This window comes from Aethina tumida, chromosome 1 (assembly GCF_024364675.1).
Source record: "Aethina tumida isolate Nest 87 chromosome 1, icAetTumi1.1, whole genome shotgun sequence".
Classification (NCBI taxonomy): Eukaryota; Metazoa; Arthropoda; class Insecta; order Coleoptera; family Nitidulidae; genus Aethina; species Aethina tumida.
The window spans coordinates 38,700,243-38,725,245 of NC_065435.1; the positions used below are offsets into that span (position 1 = coordinate 38,700,243).

The 25,003-nt window shown below is 35.1% G+C and overlaps 7 protein-coding genes across 7 annotated transcripts; 6 read left to right on the plus strand and 1 right to left on the minus strand.

Moving 5' to 3' along the window:
* Nucleotides 1–1,005: 1,005 nt before the first annotated feature.
* LOC126264399 (uncharacterized) lies at nucleotides 1,006–2,584 on the minus strand. Its single transcript, XM_049962228.1, has 2 exons — nucleotides 1,611–2,584; nucleotides 1,006–1,388 (listed from the first exon to the last, which is right to left on the minus strand). Exon 1 carries the CDS (start codon nucleotides 2,562–2,564, stop codon nucleotides 1,785–1,787), a length of 780 nt encoding a protein of 259 aa, XP_049818185.1. The 5' UTR covers nucleotides 2,565–2,584; the 3' UTR covers nucleotides 1,006–1,388; nucleotides 1,611–1,784.
* A 537-nt stretch (nucleotides 2,585–3,121) lies between these two features.
* Nucleotides 3,122–7,960, plus strand: LOC109608101 (phenoloxidase-activating factor 1). Its single transcript, XM_020024537.2, has 6 exons — nucleotides 3,122–3,348; nucleotides 6,165–6,518; nucleotides 6,760–6,868; nucleotides 6,924–7,123; nucleotides 7,221–7,325; nucleotides 7,379–7,960. The coding sequence occupies exons 1-6, from the start codon at nucleotides 3,249–3,251 to the stop codon at nucleotides 7,708–7,710; spliced, it is 1,200 nt and encodes a 399-aa protein (XP_019880096.1). The 5' UTR covers nucleotides 3,122–3,248; the 3' UTR covers nucleotides 7,711–7,960.
* Nucleotides 7,961–8,208: 248 nt separating this feature from the next.
* On the plus strand, nucleotides 8,209–10,000 carry LOC109607186 (serine protease easter-like). The gene is made up of 6 exons (XM_020023706.2): nucleotides 8,209–8,495; nucleotides 8,716–9,000; nucleotides 9,051–9,156; nucleotides 9,216–9,409; nucleotides 9,459–9,560; nucleotides 9,615–10,000. The coding sequence occupies exons 1-6, from the start codon at nucleotides 8,450–8,452 to the stop codon at nucleotides 9,938–9,940; spliced, it is 1,059 nt and encodes a 352-aa protein (XP_019879265.1). The 5' UTR covers nucleotides 8,209–8,449; the 3' UTR covers nucleotides 9,941–10,000.
* Nucleotides 10,001–10,013: 13 nt separating this feature from the next.
* Nucleotides 10,014–12,580, plus strand: LOC109607195 (protein FAM161A). Its single transcript, XM_020023714.2, has 7 exons — nucleotides 10,014–10,900; nucleotides 10,955–11,101; nucleotides 11,149–11,385; nucleotides 11,442–11,727; nucleotides 11,782–11,906; nucleotides 11,960–12,221; nucleotides 12,270–12,580. The coding sequence occupies exons 1-7, from the start codon at nucleotides 10,119–10,121 to the stop codon at nucleotides 12,501–12,503; spliced, it is 2,073 nt and encodes a 690-aa protein (XP_019879273.2). The 5' UTR covers nucleotides 10,014–10,118; the 3' UTR covers nucleotides 12,504–12,580.
* A 415-nt stretch (nucleotides 12,581–12,995) lies between these two features.
* Nucleotides 12,996–18,576, plus strand: LOC109608289 (transient receptor potential channel pyrexia). The gene is made up of 5 exons (XM_049962227.1): nucleotides 12,996–13,078; nucleotides 13,527–13,757; nucleotides 15,399–15,571; nucleotides 15,629–15,914; nucleotides 16,533–18,576. Exons 2-5 carry the CDS (start codon nucleotides 13,545–13,547, stop codon nucleotides 18,480–18,482), a joined length of 2,622 nt encoding a protein of 873 aa, XP_049818184.1. The 5' UTR covers nucleotides 12,996–13,078; nucleotides 13,527–13,544; the 3' UTR covers nucleotides 18,483–18,576.
* Nucleotides 18,577–19,127: 551 nt separating this feature from the next.
* On the plus strand, nucleotides 19,128–20,480 carry LOC109608288 (uncharacterized). The gene is made up of 2 exons (XM_049962229.1): nucleotides 19,128–19,170; nucleotides 19,570–20,480. Exon 2 carries the CDS (start codon nucleotides 19,684–19,686, stop codon nucleotides 20,296–20,298), a length of 615 nt encoding a protein of 204 aa, XP_049818186.1. The 5' UTR covers nucleotides 19,128–19,170; nucleotides 19,570–19,683; the 3' UTR covers nucleotides 20,299–20,480.
* A 105-nt stretch (nucleotides 20,481–20,585) lies between these two features.
* On the plus strand, nucleotides 20,586–24,046 carry LOC109608287 (ubiquinone biosynthesis monooxygenase COQ6, mitochondrial). The gene is made up of 10 exons (XM_020024708.2): nucleotides 20,586–21,282; nucleotides 21,335–21,525; nucleotides 21,581–21,820; nucleotides 21,879–21,986; nucleotides 22,042–22,104; nucleotides 22,170–22,277; nucleotides 22,333–22,535; nucleotides 23,548–23,663; nucleotides 23,719–23,885; nucleotides 23,937–24,046. The coding sequence occupies exons 1-10, from the start codon at nucleotides 21,114–21,116 to the stop codon at nucleotides 23,964–23,966; spliced, it is 1,395 nt and encodes a 464-aa protein (XP_019880267.2). The 5' UTR covers nucleotides 20,586–21,113; the 3' UTR covers nucleotides 23,967–24,046.
* The last annotated feature ends 957 nt before the right edge of the window (nucleotides 24,047–25,003 follow it).

Below are 25,003 nucleotides of genomic sequence, written 5' to 3' on the forward strand. Positions count from 1 at the left end.
TGTTAATTGGGTAATTCCTGAAAAATCCTGAACACAGTCAAGGTTTAAACAACATTTTAAGAATGAAAATATATCAATAAATATTTAAATAATCTCTTTTAATCAAAATCTAGAAGTAATTTTGTTAATTGGGTAATTCCTGAAAAATCCTGAACACAGTCGAGGTTTAATCAATATTTTAAGAAAGAAAATACATCACTAAATATTTAAATAACCTTTTTTAAACAAAATCTAGAAGTAATTTTTTAATTGGGTGAGTTCTGAAAAAATCCTGAACACAGTCGAGGTTTAATCAAAATTTTAAGAAAGAAAATACCTTTTTTTAACCAAAATCTAGGAGTAAAATCAGTGTATATAATAATTGATCAAACATGAAATAAGCAGAATGTTTATGTAATTTTTTTATTAATAACAATCCAATTATAAAAATATTTTCTACAACTATTGTGTAAAGAAAACTTAAAATTTTTATACATGTAACTTTTGATTTTGAAATTCATATTACTATAATTTTACAATTTTAAACTATAAATATTTAAAGCTATTTTGTACTTTGAATCATTTTTTTAACTAGGAACTTAATTTGATGAAACGTAATCTAAATCTAATTATACCAAAACCAAAAACTTGATTTGATCAAACGTAATCTAAATCTAATTGTACCAAAATGATTATTGGTATAATATATTAATGATTCGTATCAGTTCTTGTCAGGTGTTGGGTCCTCAGGAGGATCTTCTTCCTGAGATTCACTGTTGATACGATTAGCACGAGAAATTATTACGTGTAGAACTTCCTCACTAATATCCCTCGTTTCTATTAATGTGTGAATCCAATCATATGGACTTGGGTTCTGATAGACCGGTGGCGGTTTATTTTTTTCACCTTTTTCAGAGTGAGACGACATTTTAATACTTCACTTGAAGCTTTCCAGTACTGGAATGGAAAAAAGATATTTGAGTTTGTATCATTTTTAAATATAAACCGACAATAAAACGGAGGGGCGTTTGAACAAAGAGAATTTTATTGAGAATATTTAAGTTGCCATTTAAACGAAGGCATCATCCTCATCGTAAAAAATCTTCGAAATTATTATAGAAGTCGGCGTGGACTTGATCGACAGTGGAATTGGGCTCTGGGGCCTCCTCTTCGTCGAAATCAGGGTTATCAACCACGAGACGGGCACTCTTGACGACACGACGCAACATGATGTGAAAAAAGAGATTGAATTTGTATCATAAAACAGAGGGGCATTTGAACAAAGAGAATTTTATTGAGAATATTTAAGTTGCCATTTAAACGAAGGCATCATTCTCATCCTAAATATCTTCGAAATTATTATAGAACTCGCCGTGGACTTTATCGACAGTGGAATTGGGCTCCGAGACCTCCTCTTCGTCGAAATCAGGGTTATCAACCACGAGACGGGCACTCTTGACGACACGACGCAACATGATGTGAAAAAAGAGATTGAATTTGTATCATAAAACAGAGAGACATTTGAACAAAGAGAATTTTATTGAGAATATTTAAATTGCCATTTAAACGAAGGCATCATCCTCATCGTAAATATCTTCGAAATTATTATAGAACTCGCCGTGGACTGAGACCTCCTCTTCGTCGAAATCAGGGTTATCAACCACGAGACGGGCACTCTTGACGACACAACGCAACAAGGTGTGAAAAAAGAGATTGAGTATAAATCATTTTTAAAAATAAACCGAAAATAAAACGGAGGAGCATTTGAACAAAGAGAATTTTATAGAGAATATTTAAGTTGCCATTTAAACGAAGGCGTCATCATCATCGTAAATATCTTCGAAATTATTATAGAAGTCGGCGTGGACTTGATCAACAGAGGAATTGGGCTCTGAGGTCTCCTCTTCGTCGAAATCAGGGTTATCAACCACGAGACCGGCACCCTTGGCGGCACGACGCAACATGGTGTCCGGTGAGTCGAGGGTGTCCTCCAGTTCGAGGATGCTATCGCAAGATTGGCCGGTTTTCTCCGACTCGTCATCCTCCGCCCCGTTTTCTTCCAAAGAATCAGCGTCGAAGCTGATCGCCGCCATGGAAGCGTTCAACTGTTCTATCTCGTCGTCCAAGTTGCGCTGGTCGACGGGGCCGGGGGCCGAACCTGGGAGCGGGTCCGCCGCCTCGCCGCCGTGATAGCCTCCGCGACGACCGTTGCTGGAATCGTTCTCACCGGTTTCGTTGTCGACGTAGCCCTCGCCGTCGCCATCGAAGTCGGGGCCGCTGCGACCGGCGTTCGTGTTGAAGTGGACGCCGACGCGTCCGTCGGGGGCAGAGTCCGGACGGCGCTCCAGCACGTCGGCGATGTAGTCGACAACGCGGAGGCCTGAGTCCGGGGTGAGGTCGCGGCCCTCGTCGGAATTGACGTCGCTGCGACTTATGTCACTGCGTCCGGAATTGGGCATGGAGTCGCCGACGTCGCCTTGAATGGAGACGACGTCCTCGTGCGATACGTTACCGTCCAAGGAGACGTTCCCGCCGTCCTCATCGCTGGATGGGTTCGGGGTGTTCTCCTGAACTTTCGGGATCATAGCGTTGATATTATGTCGGATGCGATGCGAATGCGACTGCTTGCCAATGCGTTCGAATGACAATTTATTTTGGCAACTATTTAGTTAATGTCATAACCATGGAGATCAAATTTCTAGAAGAAGTCCCATTGTGGCGATTTATGAGTTACCAAAAACAGTTTTCCAAAACAGTTTATCAAGTTATTTCAACTGATTTAATAATAATAATAATAATAATAATAATAATAATAATATAATTCTTAATATAATCTCACAAAATAAAATAATATTTTTGAGATGTTTGTCATAAGTGACAGGTCTATCTGATTAAATCTGATCAAATAAAGGTAAAAAGAAGTTGCGTTAATAAATCGAGTCGTGTGAGTTGCGTATTAATGTTGTGCACGCATGAATGAGAACGAGTTAAGACGAATTAGAATGGCAGCAATTAATAATCGGCCGGATTCTTGGAAAAATGATCGCGTCCGATTAGACGGAGGAGAATCGAGGTGGGAGTGAGCCTACGTAAATATACAGACGATTATAAAAATATAATATATGTACGGGTATGTGTAGCCTCTGGCAGTGCTACTTGTCTGCCGTATCTGCATGATAGTATCAAACTTTTAATGACGTTTACAAGTGGTCAACCGAGTTATCCCTCACGAAAACTCTCATTTACCGATCGTTATTGGCAGTGCTAGCATGGCTCAGACCACCTGTAATAAACAGTGCAACATCACACTCACCTTGTGCGACTTGTTTTCGTTTGTTTTGGTGCTACTCGTTTCCAATGTTTCATCGCGTAAGTATTTTTTCCTAATTAATTTTTTCTCACCAAATAATAACTAGTTAGCTTTGTTACAATTATTTCTTTTCATTCTAATTTATTCACGTCTGTATTAATAAAGTTAACAGTTTAAAAACTCTTTATTTCCTTTTGTTTCAACTCACAACTATTTATTTAGGAGTAATTTTCGTTAGTTGGGTAATTCCTTAAAAAATCGTGAACACAGTCGAGGTTTAATCAACATTTTAAGAATGAAAATACATCTAATACTAAATATTTAAATAACCTTTTTTAACCAAAATCTATGAGTAATTTTGTTAATTGGGTAATTTCTGAAAAAATCCTGAACATAGTCAAGGTTTAATCAACATTTTAAGAAAAAAAAATACATCAGTAAATATTTAAATAAACTTTTTTAACCAGAATCTAGAAGTAATTTTGTTAATTGGGTAATTTCTAAAACAATCCTGAACACAGTCAATGTTTAATCAACATTTTAAGAAAGAAAATATATCACTAAATATTTAAATAACCTTTTTTAACCAAAATCTAGGAGTAATTTTGTTAGTTGGGTAATTTCTGAAAAAATCCTGAGCATAATCAAGGTTTAATCAACATTTTAAGAAAGAAAATACATCACTAAATATTTAAATAACCTTTTTTAACCAGAATCTAGAAGCAATTTTGTTAATTGGGTAATTTCTGAAAAAATCCTGAACACAGTCAAGGTTTAATCAACATTTTAAGAAAGAAAATACATCACTAAATATTTAAATAAACTTTTTTAACCAAAATCTAGGAGCAATTTTGTTAATTGAGTAATTTCTGAAACAATCCTGAACACAGTAGGTTTAATCAACATTTTAAGGAAGAAAATACATCACTGAATATTTAAATAACCTTTTTTAACCAGAATCTAGAAGTAATTTTGTTAATTGGGTAATTTCTGAAACAATCCTGAAGACAGTCAATGTTTAATCAACATTTTAAGAAAGAAAATACATCACTAAACATTTAAATAAACTTTTTTAACCAAAATCTAGGAGTAATTGTGTTAATTGGGTAATTTCTGAAACAATCCTGAACACAGTCAATGTTTAATCAACATTTTAAGAAAGAAAATATATCACTAAATATTTAAATAACCTTTTTTAACCAAAATCTAGGAGTAATTTTGTTAGTTGGGTAATTTCTGAAAAAATCCTGAGCATAATCAAGGTTTAATCAACATTTTAAGAAAGAAAATACATCACTGAATATTTAAATAACCTTTTTTTAACCAAAATCTAGGAGTAATTTTGTTAGTTGGGTAATTTCTGAAAAAATCCTGAGCATAATCAAGGTTTAATCAACATTTTAAGAATGAAAATACATCACTAAATATTTAAATAACCTTTTTTAACCAAAATCTAGGAGTAATTTTGTTAGTTGGGTAATTTCTGAAAAAATCCTGAGCATAATCAAGGTTTAATCAACATTTTAAGAAAGAAAATACATCACTAAATATTTAAATAACCTTTTTTAACCAAAATCTAGGAGTAATTTTGTTAATTGGGTAATCCTGAACACACTTAATGTTTAATCAACATTTTAAGAAAGATAATACATCACTAAATATTTAAATAACCTTTTTTTAGCCAAAATCTAGGAGAAATTTTGTTAATTGGGTAATTTCTGAAAAAATCCTGATCCGAGTTAAGGTTTAATCAACATTTTAAAACAGAAAATACATCACTAAATATTTAAATAACCTTTTTTAACCAAAAAAATCTGTTTTATTTGGAAATAATATATCTAATGGCAAATACAATTATTTCAATTTTAAAAAAAAAAGCAGATGCAACAAAAACTAAAAATAATTTTAATATAAAAGCCAAAAGATGTGTAATATTTATGGAGAAACTTGCATAAATCTACTAAACAAAAATGTAATTTTTCATAAAACGAAAAAAAAAAAAATTAATAATAAACGATCATTAACCGTGTCAAATTTAAACGTACATTAAGTTATACGTTTGAACAGTTTTAAAAATAAAAATTATTGTATAAATATCAGCAGATATTTTGTTATAAAAGTCTACAAAGCATTCAAATGTCGTGTGTATAAACAAGTGTAATTAATGATACAATATTTGTTAATCAAACAATTAATTTCACAGCAGGAAACCACAGAAATGTAAAAACCAGAAGCCTTAATTAAATGATTACCATTATCATTTATAACATTTTAAATCATTAAACATTTTAAAAGAAGGTCTGGCCATCTTCAGTTCGACACCACCGTCATGGAAAAGTTATTTTAAGACATTCAACGCAACATTCTGCAATGACTGGAGGTCGTACGAAAGATCAAATTGATTTCTTTTTGAGTTTCGTTATATTTTGACTGGATTTCATTTCGAAAAATGTTGATAGCCTCCAAATTTACAAATTAATGTTAATATTTTTTTGACCTCGAAAGCCAGGAATCAGTTGTAAATGCACAAAATTAATATTATTGTAAATCCGCATGTTTTCGACGTTTTAACTCGAAACTGGTCATACCCGTAATAATAAATTTGATTATATTATTGTTTATTTATTTGTGGGTCCCTTAGACGTGAAACCGCAAAACTAAACCGACCAGTTTGATTCACCACACGGTGTTGGTGTTTGTTGTGTCCAATAATTTTAACGTGGTAACGTTGGGGAAAGTTTGGCCCGATTAAAAATTGTCCTGTTATCAAAACTGGCCGAGGAATACTCGCCCGCCTACAAACCACCAAAGAACCAGTTTCTGTACGTTCAGTTGATGTTTTTGCCTCGCATTTAAACCGTAAATCCGTTTGCAGAATGGGTAATAGAGGACGAGGGATGCCGTACCCCGGACAGAGGACGAGGCGACTGCGTGCCGATAAAGGAATGCCAACCCATTTTGGACTTCATAACCCAATCGCCGACGCCCATAACCCCCAAGGTGCAGGAGAGGCTGAAGCAATACATGTGCGGCTACCAGGGTAGGTCGGTGAAGGTGTGCTGCCCGCAGAACCCCCTGGTCTCCGAGCCCCCAGACGTCAGCCGGCACAGGAACGTCAAACTGTTGCCCACCAAGTGCGGGTACGTGGACACCGAAAACAAGATCATCAACGGCGAGAAGACCGGATTGTTCGAGTTCCCCTGGATGGTGCTCATTTCGTACAGAACCAGTAAGTGCATCAAATGTCAACGTGAGTCGTAAATCCCGCGTGTATTTTGGGATTTCCGCCACGCCTGGTTTACCTAGAAGGCGACGGGAATTCCCGCTTGTGTTGTAATTTGTGCGTCTTCCAGGTGCATTGACTTCGCACCTCGGTCTTAATGCAATTGTGTGATTAACACGTCCTGCAGTTTTGAAGAAACCTTGACATTTGGCGGGCCAAATGATTCATCATTGATTTAATGTTTCAGAAAACAGCCTGGACTTTCAATGTGGAGGCACGATTTTGAACGAACGTTACATATTGACGGCTGCACATTGCATCAGTGACTACATCCTGTCACAAAGGAACTCCTCCATGTAACTAGACTCGATTCACCCAATTTTACACGGGATAATCACATAAAAATTTCAGTGCTGGAGTCCGGGTGGGTGACCACAACGTAAACACGGACAGGGACTGCGAAACCATAAGGAACGTGACCACATGCGCTCCCCCATTCCAAGACTTCCGAGTGGAAAAAATTATACCACATCAGATGTACAATCCAAACGTGAACCTGAATTACGACATCGGCCTGCTCCGACTGGCTGGACGTATCGACTTGAACAAAGGTAGCGACGCAACGAATTAATTAACCAGAACACAACAATTAAAATCCAATTAGCAACTTGTTCCGGGGCACATAAACTAGTTTTTATTTTCTTACAGAAAACATGAGACCTGTATGTCTCCCACTCGGCTCATCCAGAACGTACGACTTCGTGAACAACAACAACAAAGGCGTCGTGACTGGATGGGGAGCCACCACAACCAGTAAGTAGACCTGGACCACCGACGACACGAATTAACACCAACATTAATTGCAGACCGTAACAGTCCGGAGCTCCTGAAAGTCGTCTTAGAGGTGGTGCCTCTGGAAAGGTGCCAGGAGGTGTATAAGAGCAAGAACGTGAAGTCGCCGATAACGTTCAAGCATTTCTGTGCCGGAGGCAAGAATTACAGGGACTCGTGCACTGGAGACAGTGGTGGTCCCTTGCACGCCATCGTGCCGGACGACGACGAGGATTCGGTTGTCAAATACGTCCAGCAAGGGATTGTGTCGTTCGGGCCGAAGAACTGCGGCGCCGAAGGGTTTCCGGGTGTCTACACGAGGATCGCCTACTACATGGACTGGATATTGAACAACATCCAGCCCTAGACGACGACAGAAGACTGTATTACTAGACGAATCGACCACCAGGACATGGGGACAACGTTTTAAAAAATGTGAAATTTAAGGAATGTATGGAGCAAAGAGTGTTTGTTATAACTTATAACTTATAAGTAGGTTGTGATATTCGAACTGCTATTCGATAATTCTTATATGTATTCTTTAAAATCGTAGTTTTTTTGTAAGTTATTTTTTTTACCTTTTAATTAATAGCCATAATTATATTTTTATATAGAAACTGTTGTTTTAATCAAACATCCATTTTATGAAAACTATCTTCCTGCAACACCTTCCAAAAGAACCTAATTTTTGGGAGAGTTGTTTTCCTCATAAAAAAGTCACACCAAATCATTTTAAAACTAGTAGTCGGTGAATGAATGTAAAATATTCAAACACACAAACAATAACAAACTTATTAGTCTTAATTATAATAAATTAAAATTAATTACAGACATCGTTATCCTTCATGTTGACCTACAATATTTCATTCACCTCGGAAACCGTATTTACAGTAATTCGACGATTTTTACATAAAATAAGCAACAAATAGAACTGAAACTATAAGTGGCTTTAATTAACACACCTGATTTGTGCATCGTGCATCTTTCTTATTTTATTACGAGTTCTCAAGAATTTTAATAAGCCTGTCTACCACAAACTAACCACTAAGAATAAACCGAGATTATTTGTTGTGAATGTTCGTTCATTCCCGATCTGATCATTCTAAATGGCTCACTTGCATCTCGTATTTATCAACGTTTTACTTTATTATTGTAAGTATTGTTGCTTAACTATAGTTTTATGTTGTGTACTTGTGTTTATGGTTGTTTGTCAACAGTTAAAAGACCGGTTTTACAGTTAAAGTCTTTATGCAAATCGTTAAATATTGGCACAATAACTGTTATATTTGTTATTTATAAACGTTACTAGTTTTCAATGCACATAAACATCTTCTTTAGACGTTCGTGCAATCATTTTATGTTAATTTTTTAGCAGTTGTGTCGACCGACTTGTGCAGGAATGGATTCTCCTGCATCACCCTCAAGGAGTGTCGTCCGAAGTCGAGCAGCTCCAACATAATTTACCCCTGTCACAGTGGCTTAAATCTAATATGTTGTCCGTCCAATGACGCTTTCAACGTGACCACCAACCTGGAGAACAGGAAGGCATCCCTATTCCCAGTTGACTGCGGCACCATCTTCAACGAGAACAAGATAACCGGAGGCAAAAACGCCGATTTAGGACAATTCCCGTGGATGGCTTTGCTGGGCTACAAACGTACGTGTTGAAACCTCAAATTGTTAACCTCATTAATGGTTTAATTTTAGAGCAAGACCTGAATATCACTGAATTTCTTTGTGGAGGCACCGTGGTTACGCAAAGGTACGTGCTGACGGCGGCCCATTGCATCACGGTGGACAAACGGAGGGCACTGTAGGTAATGATTATGAATCAGGCTTCAAATATTATTTCTATGTTCTGCTTTGTTGCAGGGCTATTGTTAGATTGGGTGAGCACGACTTGAAGTCGGAAGTGGATTGCGTACGGTACGGCAAGGCGACGGTGTGTGCGGACAAACACGTGGACGTACCGGTTGAAACCATAGTAACGCATCCCCGGTACAACCCGAAGACCTTAAAGAACGACGTGGCTCTGGTTAGGGTGCTAACCAACATCCCGACCACAGGTACGCACCAACCTTAATGAAAAGCAACAACTTAACGTCTTGTTTGTAGACTACATACGACCCATATGTCTTCCGTTCGAAAGAAACTTGGAGAGGGCCGAGTTGGCGGGTCAAAAGTTCACCATCAGTGGTTGGGGGAAGACAAATTCGAGTAACTGACGCCACACACAGGTCCTCACAGTAGTACTAATGGATAAATTTTCAGAAAACCTTGGAGGATCAACGTATCTTCAGTACGCCAACGTCCAGGTGTGGGAACAAGACAAGTGCAACAACATACTTCCGGTTCAGGTACGCCCCATAGCTGACACGCAGCTGTGCGCCATAGGTAAAAGGGAGGACGCCTGTAAGGGGGACAGTGGAGGACCCCTGGCCAACTCGACTGTTGATCTCAACGGCGACCTTAGGGTGTTTCAAGTAGGAATCGTTTCTTTTGCACCCACAATGACCTGTGGCATTGAGGAGTTGCCCCCCGTTTACACACGAGTCGATAGATATTTACAATGGATAACTGACAATATTATTGAATGATTATATAACCTACTTTATATATTTTTTAACGTGATTTTATATAATAAAATATTGCAATAACGTTTTCTTTACAACCTCAAAACCGGTAGTGTTAGTCAGCAATCAATAACTGTTGCCATGACATCCCGCTGTCAACTAAACCACTTCGATCCCACAACAAACACCAGTAGTAACAGCAATGTACAATCACAATACTTCCGTATTTAATAATTTATGTTTGAGGGTTCCCAAAAATCCCAACAGTGACTCACCGATCCCCATTTACGAGCAAAAGTTCCTGAACCAAATGCGGAACCAGGAAACCAAAAATAACCTGGAGATTGAAATGAAATCTGGCGACAAAGAGACTTTAAAATCGTTCATCGACTTCTTCGACAGCATTCCCGAGTACGATGATATCAATCATTTATCAAACAAAGAATTTTACAAGAAACTCGACAATTTGAAGGAGAAGCAGAAGACCTACTACCAATTAATGAAGGACGAACTAAGATACGAACAAAAAGACACGGAATGGGTGGAGGATTATAAAAAGCTGAGCATAGGATCCAAATCGTTGCCCAAAGATTTGAAAAGGAAGTCGAGCATTAAACCATTTTGTACCACACCTGTTTTAAATAAATCCACGTACGGTTTTAAAAAACCGGACGATGTTGAATATCTTTCGTCTTCGGAAAATAAACCGCCGTCCAGGAGGTCAGTCCGCATTGAGACTCCGGTCAGTGATAAATTTTCACCGGAACGGGAGACCAGATCCAAATCCAGAACCAACTTGTCTTCCGGTAATAGTTCAAAGAAAGGAATCGAATGGGATAACTTAAGCTTAGAGGATTTAAAGTTGAATTTAGAAAAGGAAACCCCATTAGAAATACAAAGTCTTCCCAACAGTCCCAAGAAGGAAAGGGACTTGAGCGGCGAAGCCGGAATCACCATCCCTAAACCCTTTCAAATGACCGTGAGGTAACTGTTTAAAATCTATTAGTCACGCTACACAAAAACAATTTACTTTTTCAGAGACGAGGAGAACAGAATTGTTGACGACATGCTGATCAAAATGAACAAGCACAAGCCGGACAAATACGAAAAGTTCAAAGCCCACGACATCCCCATTGAGTCACAAATACCCCTCTTCGATAAAATAATGGAGGATCAAGAGAGAAGGTAATAAACTCATCAAATGGGGTCACATTTAACTGTAACACTTTCAGAAATTACTTGGTCAGGGAAAGAAGGAAAGCCGAATTGCAGGCCCAAATGAAACCTTTTTCTTTTTCACGCAGAGATGAGGAGATTCAAGCTTTAACCAGAAAATTATCAAAATCGTCACCCAGTGTCTATTTAGACGACGGCCCCATTAAGGTGAAGAAGTTTAAAGCCAAACCAGTACCCAAAAACTTGTTCAGCAATTATATCTACAAAAAAATGCACGAAGATGAGTTCTACAGGTAACCAGCCAGGTCTTTTGTTATCCTACATCCTCTATTTATTATTTTTAACGCAGGGCGCTTCAGAAGAAGATCAGAGCTGAGGAAATGCTGAAAGCCGCTTCGCTGCCTCCTTCGATGTCGAAAAGGGAGAAACGAAGACCCAAACTGGACGTGTGTCCCAGATCCTACAGAGACATCGATGTTGAACCCAGAGAGGTGATTAAAAAGAACAGCAAAGTGCCCAATTTTAAAGCTGCACAAGAGCAATTCGAAAAGGAATTGGAGGAGATAAAAAACGAGTTTATTTCGACTAGCCCTAGACCGTTTAAGTTTAAAACGTCTAAAAGGGCTGACAAAAGAGTATGCAATGATAACGTTTTAAGTCGTATATTATATTTGGCAGTATTATTTTAGAATCGCAGATACAGACACTGCTCAGCAAGCAGCAAAAGCTCTGACACCAGAACGAACTCCTCGTTGGAACTGCAGTCGGTTAACCGATCTAATTTGGCGGCTGTTTTGAGGATACAATCTGCCAGGTAAAATATAATATAAAGGTTCACGTCTAGTACAATACTGAGTCGATTTGTAGAAGGAGACTGGAATTGGACATGTGCAAAAAACTGGAGGAGGCAAAAATTAAGGAAGAGGCGAGATGGAGGGAGAAGATAATGAGGAAAAAGCCGGTGTGGCAAGCTCTGGCTTACAGTAACGAAGAAGACTTGGCCATGAGGTTGCAACTGCGAAAGGATGAGGAGAAACTTCGGAAGGAGGAACATTTGCTCAGGATGCAGCTGATGATGGGACGGGTGTATCAACAACCGACGCTTTTCGAACGGCAGTCACAAGTAGATGTACTTTAAAGTACACTCAATTTTTTGTTGATCTCATTGATGTTTTAGGTGAAATATTCCAAGTCGAAGGACGATTTAATGGATGGTTTGTACAAGAGCTACGTGAAGAGGAGTCCGAGGAGAAGTTTAAGCGACTTGTCTGACTTGAGGTCGATGGTGGAGGTTAAGGATGAGGCCATACAGACATTTGATGGTGATAAAATTTCTTCGACTGGATCTGAAGCCAGCAAAGAGTCACTTCCAGAGGAAAAGGAAAAGTGCGATTGTTTTTATGAAAGTTAATATTAACAGGAATTTTATTTATGAACGTAGTAGAAAAACTGCCACCATTTAATAATAAAAAAACACTTTTTAGATGCTTATTATTTTTGGCCAGTTATTTATGAGGAACTGAGAACGAGTTACTCAGTTTCACTTTCCCGCTATTGTATTTGAATGTTAAAATATTTGGGTTTTACGCAGTACTTATTAATAGATTAGTATTCTTTACAGATTGTAAATATTTAAAATTCCACACATACATAATTGAAACTAATTTCGTTAATCAAAATATTTAAATTTCTTGGGCAACCTTTAACATTATAGCACACAGATTTATATTAAATTATAAAACAAACATATTAAAATGTATCGAAATGTAGGTATAAAAAAAAGTTAATTATATGGTGTGAACTGCTGCTCAGTACGTAGACTCAATCTGATTGTAAATCTAAGAAAGATACTTCTGTAACTTTTAAAAATAGATTTTCTACAGTGCACTCTGATGGTAAACGCCAAGTTTAAAGTTTTAGCTCTAATACGATCGGATGTGAATTGTGCAGTGTTATATATGTTTAATGTACTTCAGGTTTTTAAATGTAAGTAAATTTTTATAACATCTAATAATCAAGTTAATTTGCATTTATGAATTACTAAATGCACATTTGTATGTATTTATTCATAAATAACATGAAACAATTTGTAACATTAATAGTTTTATTTGTTTCATTAAAATTATAATCATTAAATATTCTTAAGGGATTTTTTTAATAAAAAAAATACTTAAATATAATCGAATTGTCACAGTAAAAACTTTCAATAAATTTAATAATTAATTTTTGTATTCAAGGAGCCATTCCAAAATAAACAAAGGAAAAGTTTATTTTATATTCTAAAATTGGATGGTTAGTAATCAACACGGACATATTCCATACGTTAATCGGTTCTCCCGTAAAGTTTGCCATCCATTTAATTATTAAATGGCGATTAAGCAGACCTTCATACCCATTTAATTCAATTAACGTGCCGATTAAATGGACTTTTCAGGTGTAGAAAAGTAAAGTCATGGCAGACACATGTAACATCCCTATCGTGTTTTCCACTGAAGAACCCATGATAAGATGGGCGGACGTTGAGGACGAGGTGGTGGATGACGAAGTTACGGCGAGTATTTCCAGTGAGGAGGATTCCGGATCGGAGTGTGATGGAAAACATCGGATGAGAAAGAAACATTCTCAGGATATTTGGGACGAGAGTGAAATTTGGAAACAATTACAGGTGATTTTCTTTTTATTCTATGTGGTTTAGAAGGTGTGGAGGAGGATGGAGAAGGTCTGAGAAATAAAACGTTAGCTTTTGTCTATATGATCTGAAAATGTCTTTGACAAAATCCAGTAATGTAGAACGAATCTAAACTTGCTTTCTGGAAAATGTCACGTTAAATTGTTTATACAGTGAAAGCAAAATAAATATATTAATTTTAAACATTTTTAACAAGAAAAACTAATGTTTTATTACTTTTAACGAGTTAATGTTTAAAAAAAGATCAAGGAATTGATGTTTGTTAATGTTTAAACCAATTTATTTCATGTAAAGTTGGGATAATTATAGAATAAATACATAAAACTCTGAAAACCTATTTAAAACCCACAAAAATGGTCGTAAAACTAACAAAATCAAAAATACTTTGTTATTTTCCACATATTTCTAGTTTTCAATTGTAAAGGTACATTTTAAAATAAAAAATGTCGGTTTTAATTGTAGAACATGTCTAATTCAGATGAAATTAAAACTCTAATAATTAACGATTTCCCTGAAGTGTTAAAAAAAAGCAGCAACTTAAGTATAGTTTAGAAAGTGTTTCTTGTGTGTTTCTAGACAGGATGGAGAAGATCTGAGAAATAAAACATTAGCTTTTATCTATCTGATCTGAAAATATCTCTGACAAAATCCAGTAATTTGGAACGAAATCTAGACATGCTTTCTTGAAAATGTTTCGCTAAATTGTTTATACAGTAAAAGTAAAATAAATAAACTAATTTTAAACATTTTTAACAAGAAAAACTAATGTTTTATTACTTTTTAACGATTTAATGGACGTTCTGTTTAACAAAAGGTCAAGGAATTGATGTACGTTAATGTTTAAACCAATTTATTTCGTATAAAGTTGTTGATAATTATAGAATAAATACATAAAACTCTGAAATCCTATTTAAAACCCACAAAAAATGGTCATAAAACTAAGAAAATCATACTATACTTTGGTTATTTACCACATATTTCTAGTTTTCAATTGTAAAGGTACATTTTAAAATTATAAATGTCGATTTTAATTGTAGAACATGCCTAATTCAGATGAATTTAAAACTCGTGTAAAGAATAAATACATAAAACTCTGGAATCCTATTTAAAACCCACAAAAAATGGTCGTAAAAATAAGAAAATCAAAAATACTTAGTTATTTACCACATATTTCTAGTTTTCAATTGTAAAGGTATATTTTAAGATAAGAAATGTCGATTTTAATTGTAGAGTATGCATAATTCAGATGAAATTAAAACTCGTGTAAAGAATAAATACATAAAACTCTGAATTCCTATTTAAAACCCACAAAAAATAGTCGTAAACCTAAGAATACCAAAAATACTTAGTTATTTACCACATATTTATAGTTTTCAAATGTAAAGGTACAATGTAAAATAAAAAATGACGATTTTAATTGTAGAACTTCCATAATTCAGATGAAATTAAAACTCCTGTAAAGAATAAATACATAAAACTCCGGAATCCTATTTAAAACCCACAAAAAATAGTTGTAAAACTAAGAAAATCAAAAATACTTTAGTTATTTACCACATATTTCTAGTTTTCAATTGTAAAGATACATTTTATAATAATAAATGTCGATTTTGATTGTAGAACTTGCCCAATTCAGATGAAATTAAAACTTTAATAATCAACGACTCCCCTGAAGTGTTAAAAAAAGAAGCACCAACTGTCTTACTATTAGCAGCTTGGCTGGGGAAGCCACACACATTGAAAGCTATTTTGGACACCGGAGTTTCGACTGAAATAAAAGACGAAGAAGGAAGGTGAGTATTCACCAACAAACTGCAAATACCACTGTGACAATCACGGACAACTTTTAGGACTGCCTGCCATTTAACAGCACTGAAAGGTCATTATGAATGCCTGAAAATACTTTTGGAAAAGGGATGCAACGAAAACGCATGGGATAACAATTATAAAGCTACCCCCCTGCACTGTGCAGCTTGCATAGGTAACTTGCAGTGCTTAAAGCTGCTCATCAACCACGGGGCAAACGTAAACGCAGGCCTGAACAACAGGAGTCCGTTGTATTATGCTGTCCAAAGTTTGGAAGTTCATTGTGTCAAAGAGCTACTTGAAAACGATGCTGTACCAAATACCTCGCAGGTAGGTTTGGCCTTTTAACGTTATAACAAAGTTAAGCCCAGTAGGAATTGGAATAACACGGTTATAAGCTTGTAAGTTATCAGTATTTTATAGAAATCAACTTTTAAATTTTAACCTAAAACTTGGCGAAAAACACCAAATTTTCCCGTACAAACCGAAAATTCTCAGGAACGTAGTGGACTCATTGTATCAGAGACCGAAACGACTCGACTATAATTAAAAATAATGTAAAGGTACTCACCGAGTTATTAAACCGGACCAAAAGGCTCGAAGTAAGTACTACCGTATCAATCAGTTATTTCCCGGCTTTCGGAATATAAAACAATACACATGCGCAGTGTTAAAAACTTTATAACAATAAAACAAATAATTTTTTATTTAATACTTCGAGGTTTTTAATAGTTGAAAAGTCATTATTAGAATATTACAAATAGTATGTCGTGTTTAATTAAAGTTCAGTTTATTTTATAAAAAATAAAATAAAATTCAATATTTTTCTAAAGTGCATTCTACAGTTCAGGCCCGTATTCAAAAATAAATAAATCTATTGGTTTCCCCTACTGCGTGAAGTATTTTTTACTTTTTTTGAACAATTATTAATTCAAGTATTATTTTTAGGTGTTCAGCGAGACTCCCCTTCACGTGGCCGCATCGTTAGGCGCCGCCGAAATCGTTAAGGAACTCATCGCCCACGAGGCCGCAGTCAACGTGCAGTGCGGCCAGGAAAAGGTCACCCCCCTCCACCTGGCCGCCGAAGACGGTGATGCGCAGTGCGTGAAGCTGCTGCTGCAAGGCGGCGCCAACGTGAACGCCGTCAACCAAAAGAACCAAACGCCCCTACACCTGGCTGCTCTTTCGCAATGTCCGGAAACCATGGAGCTGCTGATCAACAAGAACGCCAACACGAACGCGCAGGACATCGACGGCAGGACCCCGCTGCACAGCTCCATAGTGAAAGTCTCCAGGTCCTGCGAATGCGTCAGGTTGTTGCTCAACTCCGGGGCCAACGTTAATCAGAAGGACTCCTTCGGTTACACGCCTCTCCACCTGGCGGCTCTGAACGAGTACTCGCACTGCGTTATGTTGCTGATCAACTTTGGGGGGGACGTGACTATCAGGACTAAGGGTGGCATATCGGTGCTAACGTTTATAACGAGGAAGACTCCTGATGTAATACCGAAGTACATTTCAAAATTCGACTCGGCCATTAAGTTGAACGATCACGAAATTGGGGATGTGGATTGTGAATTGAAACTGGATTTTCGGGTACTGGTTCCAACGATGGGTAACAAAGAGACCGAATTGCTTTTGAGCTTCGTAGAAGTTGGCCACAAGGAAGTCCTGAAACACCCACTGTGTGAGACGTTCCTGTTCCTGAAATGGCACAAAAGGATAAGGAAGTTTTTCTTGTTCAGTCTGTTCTTCCACTTACTGTTTGTTACACTGTTTTCCTATTACATCATAGAAGTTTATCTGGCCGACCCAGTAAAGCCCTCCACCAAAAACTACGTCGTCATAATGGGTTACGTACTCCTGTTCTTCAATGTGATATTAATGTGCAAGGAACTGTTTCAACTGGCCCAGTCGTGGCGCATGTATGTGAAGCAATGGGAGAACTGGCTTCAGTGGATGATCATAATAAGCATTTTTTGTTGTGTACAACCGAAAAACAATCTAACTAGAAACATAAACCAAGAGGTGGAACACTGGCAACATCACGTGGCTGCAATTGGAATATTTCTGTCTTGGGTCGAGCTGATGATGATAGTCGGAAGGTTTCCCATTTTTGGGCTTTACGTCCAAATGTTCACCAAAGTGTCGGTTAACTTCTCCAAATTCCTCCTAACATATTTTTTCTTGTTCAACGCTTTCGCCCTCAGCTTCGGCGTGCTGTTTTCAAATTACAAGTCGTTTAAGAACTTAAAATGGGTGCTTATTAAGGTCTTGATTATGATGTCTGGGGAACTTGAGTATGAGGATGTGTTTTATGATGATGAGGCCCCAATTAAATATCCGGGTACGGCACATCTCATGTATCTGGTTTTTGTTCTATTAATCACCATGATTTTGACCAACTTAATGGTGGGCTTGGCTGTAAGTGACATACAAGGATTGCAACAAAGTGCTGGACTCGATCGACTTGTTCGTCAAGCCGAATTGGTGGGACACGTTGAAAGCATGCTGTTCTCCAAATTGCTTAAACTCATTCCACATAAAATCATGTATTTTCTTCTAAAACATGCCTTGTTACTCAAGTCACAGTATCATTGGGCCTTATACATAAAACCCAACGATCCGAGGGAGGAAAGAATTCCGAAGGATTTAATTAGGAACATTTACGAATTGGTGGTTAACAAGAAGGAGAAGCCCAAAATAAGGAAGAAAAAAATGACTGGCTCCCTCACATCTAATAATATTTCTCCTTGTACTTCCAGAATTAATTCGGTTTATAGCTGTGCGGAGAATGATAAGCAACAACCAACATTGAAAGCTCAAATTGATAACATCAGTATGGAGTTTATTATGTTAAAGCAGAAAATCGACAAAATTGCGTCGCAGTTGAAGTAAAATTATAGTTTTATGTATACTAATTGTTAATTATTTATAATATTTAAATTGTACTTATGTGATTTTTGTATTTATTAAAGTAGGTAAAAAAGTTTCATATTGTTGTATTATAACAACCTGTTAAAATTTTCTTCAGGCAAGTGTGGCTGATTTTATATATATATCTGTATATATATATATATATATATATATATATATAAACCAGATAAGAAAGTTTTATATGTTATCCAAAAATTAATAGTATTATTCTTTAAAGAAGTATCTTACTGAACCCAAAAACCAGTTAAAATTTGTTGATCTGCAAATTTTCGTTGATATTATATATACATATGCAGAAATCGACATTTTAAAAAATTTCAATCAAAATCCTCTTCCTGTACATTGTTCAGAAATGCCTACATTAAAAAATTTCACCAACCACAATACGGTCCTGGTTATCAGTAAGATTTTATTTCTTTAATTTATTAAAAATTAAATAATCAAAAGTATAATGCTTAGAAAATTAAAAAAGTTTTGTTATGAACCTATTGTTTTTGAGTTTTATTAATTTTTATATTTAAATATGTGATTTGAATTTGAATTTGGTGCCAAAATGCACATATATAGTCTAAGCGTTTTTTGCCCACAAAGAATGTAAACAAAAATATTAAAAATAAAAACATTATACTCCAGATATCTTCAACTCAAGGTAGAAGTTCAAATTTATATAAATTATTTATTTTTGAATTTATTTTAATATTATATAATTTTAAATGTTAAATGCAATTAAAATTTAAAATAAAAATAAGTCCCAATTTGAATATGACATATGACAACATTACGGAAGTTCTTTCCGGTCCTGTTTCAAACGGTAGAGGTGGCTTAGAAAATCTTCCTACATAGAAACATATTTTCGTTGAGCAAAAAGATTCTTGAAGCATCGGTATCATTTTCATTGATAGTAAATCGTTTTTTCGACTAATAAGTCAGTAATTTTGATATTTTGAACTCCCTGGAAGTAAGTTACGGTAAAAAGCAATTCCAACTGACTTTTCATCCCATCTTTCAGACAATCTCAATCAATATGAACCCCAATTTTCCTTCCCAGCGTGGCGCCGTCCGTCGTCCGAAGACCCAGGAGGACGAACTAGCTGAACCGACGTCGGCTTACTTGCACGGCATCCAAAACCCCACGATCAGAAGGTACGGAAGCCGCGGACGCATGATGGACCGCCGTTACAGCTGCGGTGGTAGATTGAACTCCATGGGACGCGGAGACTGCGGCTTCGGCAGAGGATCAGGACCGTCGAGGCGCAGAGGCTCCTTGTCCAGGTCGCAGTCGGTCAAATACTGGAGATACCTGTATGACGGCGACTCTGACAAGAGTCAACACGGCTCTTCGACCGTTGCTCAGATGGGGGAGTTCGGAGAGGGCGATCAGTTTCGCAATGATTGTATGCCAGTCAACTTCAACGCACCGCCGCGCTACTTCCCCGAAACGTTGCCGTTGAGACGCACAAAGTCAATGTATCAAATGAACGTTGCCCCTCCTGAATTCCCTGGGTCACATGCAGGGTATGTGGCACCTTTGCCGTCTCCAGACATGTCCCCTATCCCGGAGGAGGACACCACCGATCCTGGAGTTATGCTTCAGAATTTAAGTTTGAACGACCGCCCTTCTACAAGCGACGCATATACGACCAACGTTGCAATGCCCCATACAGACCGCTGGTTAAAGCATTTGTTGACTACTTCAATTACGAAAAACGAGAAGTTTCCTAAAGAAGATGCTTTTGACCCAGAGAAGGACAAAGAAAATGATTGGCATATGATGTAATTTAGATTTTTCTTTCACCGTTTTTGAGTGGCTTTTGCATTGCCCCAAAACGAGTTCATTATTTATTATTTTCTAGTTAATTTTGTACCTGACTACAACTTGTTTAATTGCCAATTAATAATTTCTTTGAATTCAAAATAGTTTATAAATTTGTAATGTTAAATAAAAACTTATTGTTGTAATTATTTATTAATTATTAACAGTTAATAAATTTTTCAAATTAAATAAAAATTTTTCGTACTAATCATTTGTTTAATTATTTATTAAAATAATATTAATAACCAAATACATTTTTCTACTAACAAATACACAAACATTTCCCCTCACACCAGGCCTACACCACAGTATAAAATAATGATGATTTATGAATTAGGCTAAAGAATCCTTTCCAAACGAATGTGTTAAAGCTGCTATCCAAGCATTTAAAAGGAACAATGCCTTATGGTGAAATGAAATATCTGAAATAAGCTAAATGAATATGTGATGAAAACAATTTATACTCACTCCGTTTGTATTTAGATATTTTGTACAGTTCCAGCATCATTACGTTCTTTATAGAGGCTTCTTGAATCCCGAAAATTACTTGTTTTATCAGCATTGTGTACTCCTTGTTTCTGGAACAGAAATAAATAATGCAAACGGAGAAGAAGAAGAAATAATATGATAATGCGATTTTCCTAAATATTAATAGTATTTTTAGAAATTAACTAACAAAATTAATTATCAGAATTTATAAAAATATTAAAAAATCAAACAAACACCATCATAAGGTAGGAAAATTAGGTTATGTTATTTTAGGTTATGTTTATGTAAAGATGTCATCATTATCCCACCTTTTAAAATGTCCAAAACATTGGAAAATATTACTTCAGCCGCAATGTATGAACGCCACAACGAAACTTTTTAAGTCCACCACACCAAATCACTATGACATTGTCATCGCCGGTGGTGGAATGGTCGGAACTACTCTCGCCTGTACATTGGGTAAGTACACCAAAGACTGCTTCAAATAACTGTATTAATGTAATTGTTTTAGGTCAAAATGCATATTTATCAAACAAAAACATTTTATTACTCGAAGCGGCGGACGAGAAACCCATAAAAGTATCCTCAAAATACAGCAACAGAGTGTCTTCATTAAATCCTGGTACGATAAACCTCTTATGTGAGATAGGGGCGTGGAAGCATATCACGGAAACTCGTTGTGCGCCTGTTAAACAATTACAGGTGCATACACTTATATTGTGTGTACAGAACTTGTTGTTGATGTATTATTATTTAGGTTTGGGATGGAGTTTCGGATGCCATGATAACATTCAACCATGAAAATAGTGAGGATTATGTCAGTTACATAGTGGAAAATGATGTTTTGTTATCTGCCACAAACAGAGTAATGAAAGACATTAAAAATGTGCAAGTTTTATATAAGGCAAAAATTAAACAATATAACTTGCCAGATCATGAGCATGACAAAGTTTCTCTGTGCATGGAAAATGGGGATGAAATTACTTGTGATTTGTTGGTAAGGGTTTGTGTTAATTTCCACATGTTTGATAAGTAATTATTTCATAAAATTTTAGTTGGGATGTGATGGCGCAAATTCTCAAGTGAGGAAAACTATGCAAGTTCACTATTTGAGTTGGAATTATGATCAAATGGGTGTAGTTGCCACTTTACAATTCGCAGAGGTAATTTTAAATTATTAATGTTGATATGGTTAGCTAACACTGATATTTTTTATAGAAATCCACCAATGACACAGCTTGGCAAAGATTTATTCCAACTGGGCCAATTGCTCTCTTGCCAGTAAGTAATCAATCATTGTAAATAGTACATTTTTTATTAAACTTTATTAAGAAATTTATATTAAGTTGACAGATGAACTTAGCAGCTTGGTATGGTCAACAACTCCACAACATGCCAAACACCTGTTGCAACTTACTGATGACGAATTCGTTGAGGCATTGAACGAGTCACTGGTAACCTTATTATTTAATAATACATGTACTCTATTAATAATTTTATATGCTTTAGTGGAAATCATTCAAGACAAACAGCATAGTTGAGCAAGTTACTCATGGCTTTTCAAACTTCTGGAGGGCTTTAAATTGTCCTTCAGATATTATGAGGCAACTTCCACCTAAAATATGTGGATGTCAGGAGAAGAGTCGCGCAGCCTTTCCACTTGGTTTTGGCCACGCATCGAATTATATTGGAAAAGGAGTTGTATTAGTTGGGTAATCATCATCAATTTTTATATTTTAATGATGTTGTTGATAAAAACTACTTCACTCTACATTTAATACTTATAATTATGTACTCACAGATCTATTTTCAGTATAAAACTGATCAAATTGCTATTTTCATTCTACTATGAGATAAAAATAGTTACAGATGAAAGATTTAATAAAAACCATGTAATTTTGGTCTATTTTCATGTATTTTCATCGTTTAAATACTTTTTTCCACGAATAATCTGATACTTTTTAAGATCTTAAGGACCATTAGATAAAAATTAAAATCATTATGATGGAAAGAATAAATTTACTAACAAAATATTTATAGAAGAGATATATTTATGAATATATTAAGGAAATAGAATTATTTTTAAGAAAAAACTTCTAATTAAATGTTATAGTTAACTATTATCCTAAAATGTTCAGTTTAAAGCTCCTTGGTTTCGTTCATGATAAAGACCAATTAAAAGAATTAAAATAAAGGATATTCATATAATACTAAAATTAATTAAATTAGAAATTTTTATAGATAGAATTATTGGGAGAAGAAGAGTAATATCTACATCAAAAATTGAAAAAAAATGTAAGTTGGGCTGAATTTTTAAGACCAAACTTGCGTTGGAATAGGAGTTGTATTAGTTGGGTAACAATTATCAAATTTTATATTTTAATGATATTATTGTTGATATAAACTACTTCACTTTACACCTAATACTTTTAATTATGTACTCACACAAATTTACAATTTTAAAAACATATAAATTTTCTTATTTCTGTATAAAATTTGTCAAACTGCACTATTGGCATTCTACTCTGTGATAAAAGAGATGAAATATTTGATAAAAACCAAGTAATTTTGGTCCATTTTCATGCATTTTCATCATTTAAATATTTTTTTCCACAAATAATCTGATACTTTTCAAGTTCTTAAGGACCATTAGATAAAAATTAGAATCAATTTGTTGGACAGAATAAATTTACCAACAAAAAATTTATACTATTATTTTTTCAGTGATGCAGCTCATAGAATACATCCATTGGCAGGTCAAGGTGTGAATTTAGGTTTTGGTGACATTGCAACACTAAACAAAGTAATTAGTAAAGCCATATACTCTGGAAGCACAATAAGTAATAATAGTTTCATTATTATTTATATACAAAATTATACAAATATTGGTTTCAGCTGACATGTGTTATTTAAAAGAATACGAAACTGAAAGGCAGAGACACAATATTCCTACAATGCTGGCAGTTGAAGGACTTCACCGACTTTATAATACTGAATTTTTACCTTTAGTGTTGCTAAGAAGTTTAGGGCTCCAAGCAACACATGCAATAAATCCTTTGAAGGTATTTGTTTAATTCTGTTTGAATTATTATTAATATGATGTTTGTTTTCAGAAAGCCATCATTTCTCATGCAGCCTCATAATTCACAGATGTAATTACAAATTATTTTGTATATATTAACTTTCGAATTTGTTACAAATAAATAATTTATTATTAAACTCATGCGTAACGTTTTCTCTTTGTCTGAATATCACCTAAAAATATTTTTATATTACTTTAATACTTCAGAATTATACAATTTTTTAGATAAACCATCAAACACATTCTAATTAACTAACTTTATTAAATGTCGGTTACTAATTTTTGCAACGACTCCCCTTAAAAATTTCACACACATGCACATAAGGGATAAATCTATTGTGCCCTTAGTCATTGTTTTCTGGTATTTTCGAGAATGTGACGTCACTGGCAAATTCGTGCCATTCAACTTGTGAAGGGACCGTTTCCCTTCAACATCTGCTACCTGCTTTTGGCGAGGGATTGGAAACAACTTTCCCAAGAATCTCAAGAAGATTTTTACCTGAATAGTTCCCAGTAAACTACGCTTTAATTCTATTTACATAATCTTCATAATAATAAATATTTGTTAATTAGAAAATACCCTTATCTTTTTCAAAATAATATATTATTTTGATTTCATTTAATAGAAAATAACACATTAGATAAAAATACGCTCATAAATTAATCACATGTTTGAGATAATGCTGTTTTAATGATTCATGCTTGAATGCAAAAAATAGCAAAATATGAAGCGTTGTGTGTTTATTATTTTTATAATTTTGGTTTTTCAAAAATATGCTTTTCAATTTGTTCAACAAATGTGTTTTAAGACATATTTGAAAACAGTGTAATAATTAATCTTTGGTAATAAAAAATAGTTTTAATTTCTAAAGATACAGTTTCAAGACATATATTTGTAATAAAGATTATATACGTAATTTTAAGAATATAATTTATATTTAATCTTTGGTAATAAAAAATATAGCTTTAATTTCTAAAGGTAAAGATATAGATTTGTATTGAAACAAATATATATATATATATATATATATATATATATATATATATTAATTTTAACATTAATGAAGATATTATTATTAATTTATATTAATAACGGAG

Excerpts from the sequence above, each read along its gene's own strand:
- LOC109607186 (XM_020023706.2), top strand. The coding sequence starts at position 8,450 with ATGGCTCACTTGCATCTCGTATTTATCAACGTTTTACTTTATTATT. Across the intron at positions 8,496-8,715 it reads CAACGTTTTACTTTATTATT|CAGTTGTGTCGACCGACTTG; the intron begins GTAAGTATTGTT and ends TTAATTTTTTAG. Across the intron at positions 9,410-9,458 it reads AACCAACATCCCGACCACAG|ACTACATACGACCCATATGT; the intron begins GTACGCACCAAC and ends TCTTGTTTGTAG.
- LOC109608101 (XM_020024537.2), top strand. The coding sequence starts at position 3,249 with ATGGCTCAGACCACCTGTAATAAACAGTGCAACATCACACTCACCTTG. Across the intron at positions 6,519-6,759 it reads GCTCATTTCGTACAGAACCA|AAAACAGCCTGGACTTTCAA; the intron begins GTAAGTGCATCA and ends TTAATGTTTCAG. Across the intron at positions 7,124-7,220 it reads ACGTATCGACTTGAACAAAG|AAAACATGAGACCTGTATGT; the intron begins GTAGCGACGCAA and ends ATTTTCTTACAG.
- LOC109608288 (XM_049962229.1), top strand. The coding sequence starts at position 19,684 with ATGATGGACCGCCGTTACAGCTGCGGTGGTAGATTGAACTCCATGGGA.
- LOC109607195 (XM_020023714.2), top strand. The coding sequence starts at position 10,119 with ATGTACAATCACAATACTTCCGTATTTAATAATTTATGTTTGAGGGTT. Across the intron at positions 11,728-11,781 it reads CTAAAAGGGCTGACAAAAGA|AATCGCAGATACAGACACTG; the intron begins GTATGCAATGAT and ends GTATTATTTTAG. Across the intron at positions 12,222-12,269 it reads AACGGCAGTCACAAGTAGAT|GTGAAATATTCCAAGTCGAA; the intron begins GTACTTTAAAGT and ends TTGATGTTTTAG.
- LOC109608289 (XM_049962227.1), top strand. The coding sequence starts at position 13,545 with ATGGCAGACACATGTAACATCCCTATCGTGTTTTCCACTGAAGAACCC. Across the intron at positions 15,572-15,628 it reads ATAAAAGACGAAGAAGGAAG|GACTGCCTGCCATTTAACAG; the intron begins GTGAGTATTCAC and ends GACAACTTTTAG. Across the intron at positions 15,915-16,532 it reads CTGTACCAAATACCTCGCAG|GTGTTCAGCGAGACTCCCCT; the intron begins GTAGGTTTGGCC and ends TATTATTTTTAG.
- LOC126264399 (XM_049962228.1), bottom strand. The coding sequence starts at position 2,564 with ATGATCCCGAAAGTTCAGGAGAACACCCCGAACCCATCCAGCGATGAG.
- LOC109608287 (XM_020024708.2), top strand. The coding sequence starts at position 21,114 with ATGTCATCATTATCCCACCTTTTAAAATGTCCAAAACATTGGAAAATA. Across the intron at positions 21,821-21,878 it reads AAATTACTTGTGATTTGTTG|TTGGGATGTGATGGCGCAAA; the intron begins GTAAGGGTTTGT and ends ATAAAATTTTAG. Across the intron at positions 22,278-22,332 it reads AGGCATTGAACGAGTCACTG|TGGAAATCATTCAAGACAAA; the intron begins GTAACCTTATTA and ends TATATGCTTTAG.